The sequence below is a fragment of the Carcharhinus amblyrhynchos genome, chromosome 7 (genome assembly GCF_965287045.1).
Source record: "Carcharhinus amblyrhynchos chromosome 7, sCarAmb.v2.hapA, whole genome shotgun sequence".
Taxonomy (NCBI): domain Eukaryota; kingdom Metazoa; phylum Chordata; class Chondrichthyes; order Carcharhiniformes; family Carcharhinidae; genus Carcharhinus; species Carcharhinus amblyrhynchos.
The window spans coordinates 117198307-117212894 of NC_137330.1; the positions used below are offsets into that span (position 1 = coordinate 117198307).

The 14588-nt window shown below is 43.6% G+C and overlaps 1 protein-coding gene across 1 annotated transcript in view; it reads left to right on the forward strand.

Moving 5' to 3' along the window:
• Positions 1–1720: 1720 nt before the first annotated feature.
• The window catches only part of rsph9 (radial spoke head component 9), a 57009-nt gene continuing 44141 nt past the window's right edge, over positions 1721–14588 (forward strand). The window contains exons 1-2 of the mRNA XM_080193009.1: positions 1721–2001; positions 12067–12220. Of these exons, the coding sequence (XP_080049135.1) occupies positions 1775–2001; positions 12067–12220 (381 nt within the window). The 5' untranslated portion in view covers positions 1721–1774. The remainder of the gene's footprint in view (positions 2002–12066; positions 12221–14588) is intronic.

Below are 14588 nucleotides of genomic sequence, written 5' to 3' on the forward strand. Positions count from 1 at the left end.
GGAGATTGATAAGACCATAAGACATAGGAGCAAAATTAGGCCACTTGGCCCATTGAGTCTGCTACGTCATTCAATCATGATTGATATTTTTCTCATCCCCTTTCTCCTGCATTTGCCCCATTAACCCTGATCCCCTTATTAATATAAGACCGCAATAGAATTATAGAGGCTTACAGAATGGAAATAGGCCCTTTGGCCAACTTGTCCATGCTGCTCTTTTTTTTAAACCCCCTACGCTAGTCCCAATTGCCTGCATTTGGCCCATATCCCCCTATACCCATCTTACCCACATAAATGTCTAAACGCTTTTTAAAAGACAAAATTGTATTTGCCTCTATTACTACCTCTAGCAGCTTGTTCCAGATGCTCACCGCCCTCTGTGTGAAAAAATTGCCCCTCTGGGCCCTTTTGTATCTTTCCCTTCTCATCTTAAACCTAACCCCTCTCATTTTAGACTCCCCTACCTTAGGGAAAAGATATCGACTATCTAGCTGATCTGTGCCCCTCATTATTTTATAGACCTCTATCAGATCACCCCTGAGCCTCCTACACTCCAGAGAAAATAGTCCCAGTCTATCCACTCTCTCCTTATAACTCAATCCATCAAGTCCCGGTAGCATCCTAGTAAATCTTTTCTGCACTCTTTCTAGTTTAATAATATCATTTCTTTAATAGAGTCAGAGTCAGAGGTTACATCACAGAAACAGGCCCTTCAGCCCAACTTGTCCATGCCACCCTTTTTATTAAAACTGCTAAGCTAATCTCAATTACCCTGCATTTGGCCCATATCCCTCTACACCCATGTAACTATCTAAATGCTTTTTAAAAGACAAAATTATATCTGCCGCTACTACTACCTCTGGTAGCTTGTTCCAGCCATTCACCACCCCTTTGGACAATTTTGTATCTCTCCCCTCTCACCTTAAACCTATGCCCTCTAGTTTTAGACTCCCCTACCTTTGGGAAAAGGTAATGACTATCTATGTGATCTGTGCCCCTCATTATTTTACAGTCCACATTCAGGAGTCATTGTGTAGCAATGAGGGTGGAAAAGATAAGAAAACCAAGCTTCATTTATAGAGGGATAAATTGGAAAGCAGAAAGGTAATGTTAAACTTGTGTAGGATCTTGGTTTGATCACACTTGAAGTACTGTTCATCATTCTGATCTCCATATTTTACAAAAGGATAGCGCGACGCGGCACGATGGCACTGTGGTTAGCACCGGTACATATCCATAGAGTGGCACGGTGGCACACAGTTAGCACTGCTGCCTCACAGCGCCAGGGACCCGGGTTCAATTCCTGGCTTGGGTTACTGTTTGTGCGGAGTCTGCATTCTCCCCCCCCGCCCCGTATCCGCGTAGGCCCCCTCCGGGTGCTCCGGCTTTCCACCACCCCCCTCCGGAAGACGTACCGGCCAGGCTACATTGACCAGGCTACATTCTCCTTCGGGACGTGTACCCGAACAGGCGCCCAGAACTGCCCACAGTACAGAATGCAGCACAGTACACAATTAATCTTCAGTTGTTGGAGACTCCAGGCCAATCTCGGGGAGCTGGCAATCCTATTATCCACACAGGGTGTGAGTAGATGGTGGATGTGAGAAGATTGGGAATGCTTGGAGCTCAGACAGAGGAGCAGGAGGTGCTGGAGGGGGCGGGGCTGGGCGCCCTCTGACCTCCCGCTCGCGCGTCGCCCGGCAACAGTAACCAGGGCAGCGACGCGGAGGACCCGGCTTCTCCCCTAGCAACCAGCGGCCGGGCCCCGGGCAGCATGCAGGCCGAGTCCCTGCACCAGTACCTGGAGCATGTGGCCAGCAACGGGCTGCTGCTCAGCCCCGAGCAGCAGGCCGCCCTCAACGTCTCCCTGGAGATCACCAAGAAGAACTACAAGTTCAGCAAGGTCTACTTCTGGGGCAAGATCATCGGCCTGAACGCCGACTACTTCATCCTGCAGGGGGTGGAGAGGGACGAGCTGAATGGCAGGAAGAGTCTGTACAGGTAAAGGGGATAGGGAGCAGCAGGAGTCTGTACAGGTAAAGGGGATAGGGAGCAGCAAGTGTCTGTACAGGTAAAGGAGATAGGGAGCAGCAAGTGTCTGTACAGGTAAAGGAGATAGGGAGCAGCAGGAGTCTGTACAGGTAAAGGAGATAGGGAGCAGCAGGAGTCTGTACAGGTAAAGGAGATAGGGAGCAGCAGGAGTCTGTACAGGTAAAGGAGATAGGGAGCAGCAAGTGTCTGTACAGGTAAAGGAGATAGGGAGCAGCAGGAGTCTGTACAGGTAAAGGAGATAGGGAGCAGCAGGAGTCTGTACAGGTAAAGGAGATAGGGAGCAGCAGGAGTCTGTACAGGTAAAGGAGATAGGGAGCAGCAGGAGTCTGTACAGGTAAAGGGGATAGGGAGCAGCAGGAGTCTGTACAGGTAAAGGGGATAGGGAGCAGCAGGAGTCTGTACAGGTAAAGGAGATAGGGAGCAGCAGGAGTCTGTACAGGTAAAGGAGATAGGGAGCAGCAAGTGTCTGTACAGGTAAAGGAGATAGGGAGCAGCAGGAGTCTGTACAGGTAAAGGGGATAGGGAGCAGCAGGAGTCTGTACAGGTAAAGGAGATAGGGAGCAGCAGGAGTCTGTACAGGTAAAGGAGATAGGGAGCAGCAGGAGTCTGTACAGGTAAAGGAGATAGGGAGCAGCAAGTGTCTGTACAGGTAAAGGAGATAGGGAGCAGCAGGAGTCTGTACAGGTAAAGGGGATAGGGAGCAGCAGGAGTCTGCACAGGTAAAGGAGATAGGGAGCAGCGAGAGTCTGTACAGGTAAAGGAGATAGGGAGCAGCAGGAGTCTGTACAGGTAAAGGGGCTGGGGAGCAGCGAGAGTCTGTACAGGTAAAGGAGTTAGAAAGTAACAAGAATCTGTACAGGTAAAGGGACTGGGAAGCAACAAGAATCTGTACAGGTAAAGGGACTGAGAAGCAGTGCAAACTGCAGCAAAAGAAGGGCAATGCATCATGTCCTCATTCTAAACATTAAACATTAGACACTAGACCCAAAACCTTAAACATTAAACACTAAACATTATCATTAAACACTAAACATTAACACTGAAACATAGAAGATAGGAGCAGGAGGAGGCCATTTTGCCTGCTCCGCAATTCATTACAATCATGGCTGATCATCCAACTTAATAGCCTAATCCTGCTTTCTCCCCATAACCTTTGATCCCATTCGCCCCAAGTGATTTTTCCAGCCGCCTCTTGAATACATTCAATGTTTTGGCGTCAACTCTTTCCTGTGGTAATGAATTCCACAGGCTCATCAGTCTTTGGCTGGAGAAATGTCTCCTCACCTCCATCCTAAATGATCCACCCTGAATCCTCAGACTGTGACCCCTGATTTTGGACTCCCCCACCTTTGGAAATACCCCTGCATTTACTATGTCTAGTCCTGTTAGAATTTTATAAGTCTCTATGAGATCTCTCCCTCACCCAGTGAAAACAATCCTAACCTAGTCAATCTCTCCTCTACATCAGTCCCTTCATCCCTGGAATCAGCCTGCTTTAACACTAAACCCTAAACATTAAACAGTAAACCCGAAACATAAAATGCTAACTAATTTTTTTAAAAATTCATTCATAGATCATGGGTGTTGTTTTCTTGCCAGCATTTATTGCCCAAACGCAGTTGAGAGTCAAGCACGTTGCTGTGGATCTGGAGTCACATGTAGACCAGACTGGTTGAGGATGGCAGATTCCCTTCCCTAAAGGGACATTAGTGAACCAGATAGGTTTTTCCAACAATCGGCAATAGTTTTATGGTCATCAGTAGATTCTTAATTCCAGATTTTTTTTTGTTGAATTCAAATACCACCTTCTGCCACTTCGGGATTTGAACCCGGGATTCCAGAACATTAACTGAGTTTCTGGATTAATAGTCTAGCAATAATATCAGTAGGCCATCATCTCCCCTAATTAATTCTAAATCCCAAATATTAAAACCTTTCTCCATGCACTAGTTGCAAACCATAAACATCACAACCTAACCCTATGCATTAACTCTAATCTGTAACCCCAAAAACCACCAATAACTCTGAAACCTCCATGGCGTAACCCTAAACATGCTCCCAAACCCCTGAATTGACCACTGTACAGTCTCAAAAGTCACCTGTTTTAATAATAGGATCTTAGAAAACATGGAGATGCGTCAAATGTGAGGCAGGAAGTCCTTTTACAGGTACGTGGAGAACTGCATATAGAAGAACACCATGAATAATAACATGATGTTGATGTATAAGTAAATATTTAGAAGATATATCAATACTACATCAATATTTTAAATATAGTAAGCAGTCGAATATAAATGTTACAAAGATTACAATGAAATTATCTTGTTACAATACCATAAAACTGAGAAGTAATGTGATAATAAAATCACTGTTGTATTGGGCTTTTCTTCGGAAGTTCAGAGAATCATAAAATGAAACAGTGCAGAGGAAGATAATTTGTCCATTTTGCCTGTGCCAACTGTTTGGTAACTCTCCTATATATCCCTCTCTCCTGCTCATTCCCCAAGGATGGACAAATTTTTTCCCTTCAAATATTTATCCAATTATCTTCTGAATATTGTTTGGAAACTTCAACATGGTCTTGGATCATGTGCGATGCAATGGTAAATTGAATAGTTATTGACAAGGTCTTTTATTTGTTCATGGGATGTGAATGTTGCTGTCGAGGCCAGCATTTATAACCCATCCTAATTGCACTTGAGAAGGTGATGATGTTTTCCTAAACCACTGCAGTCGACATGATGAAGGTACACCCACCATTCCAGGATTATAATCCAATGACAGTGAAGGAACGTCAATGCAGTTCCAAATCAGGATGGTGTGTGGCTTAGAGGGGAACTTGCAGGTGGTAGTGTTCCCGTGCATCTGCTGCCCTTGTCCTTTGAGGTGTTAGAGATTTGGAAGGTGCTGTCAAAGGAATAAGTTGCTGCAATGCACCTTGCAGATGCTACACCCTGTTGTCAGTGCGTCAGTGGTAGGGAGAGTGAATGTTAAAGGTGGTGGATAGGGTGCCAAATCATGTGGTCTAAATTGTCCTGAGAAGTAGAAGGTGGGAAAGTGAAAGAAAGATAAGAAGCCAGGGAAGGGAAGGCAGAATACCCCAGGAATTAATCCTCAGACCGGAAAGGAAGGTGGGGAGAGTGGAAGTGATATTCAAAGGCCTAAGTGTTTCCCTTGTAACAAGATCAATAACAATCTGTCCTGGTCCCTCCATGCTGATACTACAGTTAAGAAAGCCCACCAACGTCTCTACTTTCTCAGGAGACTAAAGAAATTTGGCATCTCCGCCACGACTCTCACCAACTTTTACAAATGCACGATTGAAAGCATTCTTTCTGGTTGTATCACAACTTGGTATAGCTCCTGTTCTGTCCAAGATCGCAATCAACTACAAAGGGTAGTGGACAAAGCCCAGTCTCTTACTCAAACCAGCCTCCCATCCATTGATACTGTCTATACTTCCTGCTACCTCAGAAAAGCATAGTCAAGGACCCCATGCACCCCAGATATACTCTCTTCCGCCTTCTGTTGGAAAAAAGATACAAAAGTTTGAGTTCACATACCAATCGACTCAAAAACAGCTTTTTCCCTGCTGCCATCAGACTTTTGAATGGACCTACCTTATATTAAGTCAATCTTTCTCTACAACCTAGCTATGACTGTAACACTACATTCTACATCCTTGCCTTTCTTTCTTTTTGAGCTGTATTCTTTGTACAATGTGCAAGAAACAATATTTTTCACGGTATGCCAATACATATGACAAAAAATCAAATCAAATCAAGCATATGGCTGCAAAAGGTTAGGAACAGCATCTGTATCTGAAAAGTCATGAATGGTACTGAAAACTGCAACAATCAGAGAGCATCCCCACTTCTGATCTGATGATGAAGCAGCTGAAAGTGCTTGGTCCTGGAACGTTATTTTGATATCCCAATGCTTTTAAAGCAATGTCAAAATAATGCAGCTTAAGAAGGTCTTGTGAAAATGTCATTTTTAATCGTAATCTCAAACACAATTAGTTGTGTTTATTTGATTGCATTTCTCAAATTAGAATGAGTTAGAACCATTATATCTGATGATTATTTTCATTGCGCCAGGCGACTTAACACACTGGAATGAAGCTTAGCCTGTCTAATCCTGTGATATCATGCACAGAATATAGCAGACATGGCTCACTGATTCCGGCAATTTACCATGAGCTGCAATAACTTTGGGTTCAAAGCACATCTTTTAGAAACTATAAAGAGCAAAAAATTTGTGTTGCTTGGGGCAAAATTTTGAAATGGGTAATGGGAGAGAGGAAGCGAGTGATTGATACTTATGCATGGATATGCAGTGGTCCAGTTCTTTGAAACATCAGGAACAGATGGTGCCACAGAATAGTGAGTTATGGTTTCTTGTCATCGGGAATTTATAAGGAAAAGTTAAGACAATTGGGCTCATTTTTCGAGAAACAACCAGGAGACTTTGAGACGATATTATTGAATTGTACAGATTGTGAAGAGAATTAATTGGTCAACGTGGTCCAGGGTAAATTGTTTACATGTAGCAAAGGCCTAATCTTCCATTAATCTTCAGCTCTGGGTTTATTCTTACACCCAATCAGTGAATTTTCCTGGGGTAGCACAAAGCCTTGCCAACCAGATGCTACAATTTCCCCATTCCCCATTGCAGAAACTAGACACTACCTCTCTCCCACCCGACCCAAAATGTAGAGAGGCAATGAAGACCAGTGAAGACATCCAACTCCCTAAGGGGTGAAACTTCATAATAATAGTTCAGTTCCATAACCCAGATTAGAAATCTCATACCCATGACCCCCTTCCCAAATTACTCACAGTCCCTCTCCGTTGCTTCATTACTCAATCATCAAATATCTATCCTCATCTATGTTCTCAATTTTGTTCTTCTGCCGAGTCCAAAACAGCTCTCGAGCCTGTATCACACTTTAACTATTGCTTTGAACACTTCACAAAGCTTTCCAAAATCAACACTCTGGGTGGGATTTTCCGGCCAAGCTTACCCCAAGACCGGAAAATACCACCTAAGGTCAACGGACCTTTGCATGGTATCGATTCCCATGGTGTAGAGATGCCAGCGTTGGACTGGGGTAAACACAGTAAGAAGTCTCACAACACCAGGTTTAAGTTCAACCAGTTTATTTGATAGTAATCCCACAAGCTTTCGGAAACAGTATTCTTTCGTCAGGTGTGTGGAAGGTTCTCATGTGATGAATCTTCCACACACCTGACGAAGGAACACTGTTTCCAAAAGCTTGTGGGATTACTATCAAATAAACTGGTTGGACTTAAACCTGGTGTTGTGAGACTTCTTACACTGATTCACATGGCAGGCAGGAATGGAAATTTTGCCCTCTGTTTCATTTACAGAAATAACACCACATTTGTTCTGCTTCTTTTATAAAGCACAATTTTCTCCAACTTCCTCTCAGATGGAAAAGCCAGTTCAGACCAGCTCAAGTCTGAATTGGCCTGCATTGGCACCAACTCATTTAAGAGCATAAGGAATAGGGGCAGGAGTAGACCATCTGGCCCCTCGAGCCTGCTGAATAAGATCATGGCTGATCTTTTCATGGACTCAGCTCCACTTACCCACCCACTCACAATAATCCTTAATTCTTTTACAGTTCATAAATCTATTTATCTCTGCCTTAAAAATATTCAGCTGCTTCACTGAGCAGGGAATTCCACAGATTCACAACCCTTTGGGTGAAGAAGTTCCTCCTCAACTCAGTCCTAAGTCTGGTCCCCCTTAATTTGAGGTCATTCCCCCTAATTCTAGTTTCACCTGTCAGTGGAAACAACTTCCCTGCTTCTATTTTATCTATTCCCTTCATAATTTTATATGTTTCTATGAGATCTCCTCTCATTCCTCTGAATTCCAATGAGTATAGTCCCAGTCTACTTGTCTGTCCTTATAAACTAACCCTCTCAACTCCGGAATCAACCTAGTGAATCTCCTCTGCACCCCTCCAGGGCCAGTATATCCTTTCTCAAGTAAGAAGACTTAAAGTGTACATAGTATTCCAGCTGTGACCTCACCAGCACCTTGTCCAGCTTCAACATAATCTCCCTGTTTTTAAATGCTATCCCTCGAGCAATGAAGGACAAAATCCCATTTACCTTTTTATTTACCGGCTGCACCTGCAAACCAACTTTTTGTGATTTGTGCATAAGGACAGCAGCATGCTGCAATCTTTTATTATTTAAATAATAGTCCATTTTGCTATTCTTCCTACCAAAATGGATGACTTCACATTTACCAACATTGTACTCCATCTGCCAGATGCTTGCCCATTCATAGAATCGTAGAATCTTACAGTTCTGAAGGAGACCATTCGACCCATCGTGCCTGCACATACCACAATCCCACCCAGGCCCAATCCCCACAATGCCATGCATTTACCCTAGCTAGTTCCCTGACACTAAGGGGGAATTTACCATGGCCAATCCACCACATCTTTTCCATCTGGGAGGAAGTTGGAGAAAATTGTGCTTTATAAAAGAAGCAGAACAGTTGTGGTGCTGTTTCTTTAAATGAAACAGAGGGCAAAATTTTCCATTCCCGCCTGCCATGGGAATCGATACCATGCAAAGGTGAGAGGAAACCAAAGCACCCAGAGTAAACCCTCGCAGACACGGGGAGAATGTGTAAACGCCGCACAGACAGTGACCCAAGCCAGGAATTGAACCCGGGTCTGGTGCTTTGAGGCAGTAGTGCTAACCACTGTACCACAGTGTCATCCCCTCTTAAACTTTCTCTATCCTTTTGCAGACATTGTGTCCTCTGCACACTTTGCTCTACGATTCATCTTAGTGTCATTTGCGAATTTTGATACTACACTTGGTCCCCAATTCCATATCATCTATGTAAATTGTAAACAATTGTGGTCCCAACATTGATCCCTGAGGCACACCACTGTTCACTGATTGCCAACCAGAAAAACATCCATTTACCCCCTCTCTTTGCTTTCTGTGAGTTAACCAATTCTCTAACCATGCTACTACATTACCCACAACACCATGCACCTTTATCTTATGCAGTGGCCTTCGGCACCCTGTCAGTTTCCTTCTGGAAATTCAGATAGACCACATCCACTGGTTCCCCGTTGTCCACCGCGCTGGTAATGTCCTCAAAGAATTCCAGTAAGTTAGTTAAACATGACATGCTTTTCATGAAACCGTGCTGTGTCTTCCCAATGGGACAATTTATATCCAGATGTCTTGCTGTTTCTTCCTTGATGATAGATTCAAGCATTTTCCCCACTACAGAAGTTAGGCTAACCGGGCTATAGTTTCACGCCTCTTGTCTACCTCCTTTCTGAACAAATCTCAGCTGGATTTTACTGGTAGCAACTGATGACCCTACTGGACATATTGGAAATCTGGTCGGGGCTACCAGTATCTGTGTAGTCACCAAGGGGCACCAGTACTTTCCAGCTGACTTGAACTGGATCCAGATGTCACCCACTGTCAATTTTACTAAACCAAGCACCAGTGAATGCCCGCCTCTCATCCCTCTCTGATTATGTCATGATCTCAATCACTGACTTCGTTATTCATTTTGTTTGCGTTAATCTTCATCTCTGGGTTTATTATTGTACACACCGAGTGAATTTCCCTGGGGTGGCACAAAGCCTTGCCAACCAGAAGCTGCGATTTCCCCATTGCAGAAACTGGACACTATCTCTCTCTCACCTGTCCCACTATGCAGCAACTGGCCACTGTTTATCCTTCTCTGAACTCTGGCTCCAGCTGTCTCACTCCAACTGTTCCCCTTGCTATGTCTCTATTTGCAGTCTTTCCCCTCCCCAGTCTGTATGCCCTCTTCTCCCATACCCTCCGACCTTTACCTTGCCTTATGATTGGTGTGTTGTCTTAATGAAGATCTGTCCGATTGTCCTATCTTTTTTGATCTTCATTGCAGTTGGAAAATTGCAAAATTATATAAGCGACAATTTCAATGAACATTTGCCAGTGTGGAAAATAGCTTTTGTACATTTATGTCTTATTTATCTTTATACATTTATATGTAGTTTCATTATTTATATGAAGTGATGAATTACTGTTTTATTGACAAAGGCAATAAATGAATTGCTTCATGATGTCAATCACATACTTTGCTTTTATTCCATGAGAATTGCTTGGGAATGCATTTACCAGGCACTCTGTATATTTAGGGTTGTATAACTTAGCCGTCCTAATTAACACAAATCTCTCCCACAATTATAAAAGTGAAGTGCTCAGTCCTCAGCGCAGAGTAACTAGGTCTCAGTTCTAAAATATTCAGATAAGCTGGGGTCCAATTCAGAGCCACATAATTTGAAAACTGTGCAACGTAGTATATATTACTGAACTCCCATTTTAACAGAGGGGACCACTGTTGCTTCAGCCAGCACTGTTTAGATATCAGACAAAATGCCTGCACAGATATTCAGACATGCAGTGCATCATGTTTCCTGATTCTGGAATGGGGCAATGTCTTGCATCAATAGTTCTTTGATAATCATGAGGCAATGATTCTGAAATGCCAAGATGATCTGAACTGGTTTGCATAGTTTCAGCCCTGTGCTGCGATATACAAAAGAACACCCCATCCTTGTATTCATAATTCACTTCATCCCTTCTAGCTACAGATATTACTTCCTGAAGATTGTGATCATTATTGAAAAGGTGTACTCCTCTGAGGATTTATGGGCACTGTCCTCTCCCTCCTTTGGACTTCTAATTGCACAACAATATCTTCTAATTAATGATAAGCTTGCAAACTAACCCATCATGTGTGGCAGATTTTACATTAGGAGGAACGTATGCGCTATTTGGGAGATAATTCCCCTATACCCTATCTCTCAGTGCACTGGAAGAGTGGGGTGTCTACGCAATGGTGTCCCTAGAGCTCAGTAGTCAGCCTCCTGGGGTGAATAACTCCGCCTACTCCCCCCGCTGGCGAGAATCACACTTGGGTATTTTTTAAGTGCTGTACAATGTTGTCTGAGAGCTTGCCCAAAAATGGGCACGATTCTCTCTCATTTTCATACTCATTCAGCACCTAGAATTTTTTTTGGTAAGATCACCCTCTGTCTTCTTTTTATTCTTTCATAGGATATGGGCATCAGTGGCAAGGGTGGCCCATCCCTAATTACATCAAACTTAATAGCTTGTTAGGCCATTTCAGAGGACAGTTCAGCTGCCTTCTTAAAATGCTGCAGTCCATGAGCTGTGGGTTGACCACAATGCCGTTAGGCAGGGGATTCCAGGATTTTGACCCAGTGACTGCAAAGGAACGGCGATATATTTCCAATTCAGGACGGTGAGTGGCTTGGAGGGGAACTTGCAGGTGGTGGTGTTCCCATGTATCTGCTGCCCTTGTCCTTCTAGATGAAAGTGGTTGTGGGTTTGGAAGGTGCTGTTTAAGGATCTTTGTTGAATTGATGCAGTGCATCTTGTAGATAGTACACACTGCTGCTACTGAGTGTGGAGGCAGTGGATGTTTGTAGATATGGTACCAATCAAGCGGCTGTTTTGGCCTGGATGGCGTCAAGTTTCTTGAGTGTTGTTGGAGCTGCACGCATCTAGGCAAGCGAGGAGTATTCCATCACACTCCTGACTTGTACATTGTTGTCGGTGGATAGGCTCTGTGGAGTCAGGAAGTGAGTTTCTCACTGTAGTATTCCTAGCCTCTAATCTTCCCTTAGACACTGTGTTAATGTGGTGAGTCCAGTTGAGTTTCTGGTCAGTGGTAGCCCCAAGGATGGTGACAGCAACCTAACTGCGAGCAGTGTCATTGGGAGATGTTTGAGTTTTGTACTGAAAGAGAATTCTGGCAAATGCATGACAGGTCCCTGAGAAAAGGTTAATAATGTCTTGAGTAGAGCTTCTTTGTGACAACTGCTAGTCCAATGGTGATCAGAATGACATTCCCTTTAATTATATTCACCTCATCCAAAGTTAACGAAAATGATGTGTGTTGATTGTGTTCCTGTTTGCACAGTTTGAACTGCATGGATTGGAAATTGTTGCCTCCAGCAACAGACGAGATGATAGAGAATTCCCTGCGTGTTAAAGGTCGCTTCATGGGTGATCCTTCTCATGAGTACGAGACTATAACAGTTAAGAAGACTGAAGGAGAAGGAGGCGATTTGGAGGTTAGTGTAAGCTTTTAGAATGGAATAAGTCAGCATTTAGAAATACTAGAAATGTTTGCAAATTAGTCTTAAAGGGCTACAAGGATGGCAATGATAGGAGAAGGCCTCAGAATACTGCGTCAGTAAATAGCTTGACCCTGTTGGAAGTCCAGGTTACTTCTGTGAAGTGACTGGGTACTCGTTTAAATATTATTGAAGCGCGAGTATTCGCTAGGTGCCAAGGGACCCACATGTGGTGGGTTGTTGCTGATGGCGAAATAAGTGCTAGTGGACACAAGACATACCCATCGTTTTTGCCCGAGAATAGCCAATGCATAGTATTATTGCGTAGTAAAAGGGAGAAGTTGTGAAGATGGTGGAGAGATAGTGTAACTAGGTCCTGACTGAATTTTGTCGAGGCTTATGCCACCATCACCAGATGACCCAAAATGTAGTCAGGGATACATTATCTGGCATCTTGCTTCTTTCAGGTCTAGGATATACAGCCTAAAATCAGCTTTCTGACCCGATTCTAGTCTTGTTGGAGATTGAGTCTTCTACCAACTTCAACACTGGAGCAATCTAGCTCAGCTGCGATGCTTTCCACACTCAGACAGCCTGTGAGCACAGTTTCTTGGCTCATCTATAAATAGGGTATACTTGGCCCATGCTCTTGAAGGCAGCCATCACCCATTGAACTCTTGCACTTGGAGATTTATAAAGAGGAACCCTTTATCTATGCAACAGCTCTAATGTGGTGTAATGTTCTGAGGTGCTTAACTGATGGAATGAGGGGGGAAATAATCAAAAGTGTGGTTTGTGCAGGAAGAGGTAGCAAAGCAAAGAGGATTAGGAAGAGAATTCCAAAGTGCAGAACCATCGAGTCAAAGTGTCTGCCATCAATTGTGAAATCTGCGAGAGAGGGTGATGGGTTTGAAAACTCAAAGTACCCAGGGAGACTATGAGCCCACACTCTGTCTATGGGACTGGCAGTGTGTGCTCGAAATGTGGAGAACGGGAATCACACCAGCTTGTTCCCGAGTTCTAATCTTCCCGGTTTCTTTCTGGTGGAGTGGTGTGAATCATGCCATGGGACCATAAAAAGCTCATTTTAATACATTAGCATGTCATTAGGAAGCACTCTCTCTGGGATGTCCCCCCTCACCAGATAGCCGATGGACATGTCAATGCCATTTACAACAGGCTCACCTAGATGTGAACCTGTCGTGAGGGTGTCCCCTGGGTCATAAAGGTTAAATATAGCTCCTGGGGGAGATGGAATTGGCCAGGCAGTCTGCTCTACATTCATGGCTGATGGGCCACTTCAATGTCTTTTATGCCCACTATCCCCATAACAATTGAAACTATTGTTAATCAGAAATATATCAATCTCTACCTTAAGCATACTTAATGACTGAGCTTCCACAGCTCTCTGTGGTGGAGACTTCCAAAGATTCACAACCTTCTGTGTCAAGAAATTTCTCTCATCTTGTTTCTGAGTGGCTTCCACGTTATGTTAAAATCATGTCCCCTGGCCCTACACTCCCCAACCAAGAGAATCATCTTACCTGCATCCACCCTGTCTATTCCTTTAAGTATCTTGTAGATTTCAATTAGATTATCTCTCATTCTTCAAAACACTAAAGAATACAGGCCCAATTTACTCAATCTCTCTTCATAAGACAACCATGCTATCCCTGGAATAAGTCTGATGAACCTTTGTTGCACTCCTTCTATGCCAATGACAGACTTCTGAGTCAAGGGGGCCAAAACTGCAAAGTACCCCATGTATGGTCTAATCAAGCTTCTACACATTGAAGCAAGACCTAAGTATTGCTGTACTCAAATCCTCTTGTGATAATAAACATTCCATTAGCCTTCCTGATAGCTTACTGCACCTGCATGTCAGACTTTTGGACAAGGACACTCAGGTTTCTTGGTACACCTACACTCTCTAACTTCTTACCATCTAGGAAATACCCTGTACATCTGTTCCTTCTATCAAAATGGATAATCTTACATTTTTCCACATTATATTCCATCTGCCATGTTCTTGCCCACTAACTAAGATTGTTCAAATCCTCCAAAAGCTGCTTTACATCTTCCTCACAACATACATTCCCACCTAGCTTTATATCATCCATGAACTTGGAAATATTACATTTGGCCTCCACATCTAAATTATTGACGTACATTGTGAACAGCTGGGGCCTAAGAACTGATCCTCATGTTACCCCACTAGCCATAGCCTGCCAATACGAAAATGACCCATTTATTTATACTGTCTATTTTCTGCTTGTTAGCCTATCCTTAATCCATGTCAGTAATTTGCCTCCTATCCCATGCCCCTCCATTCTTAAATATTGAGATGACATTTGCTACCTTCCAA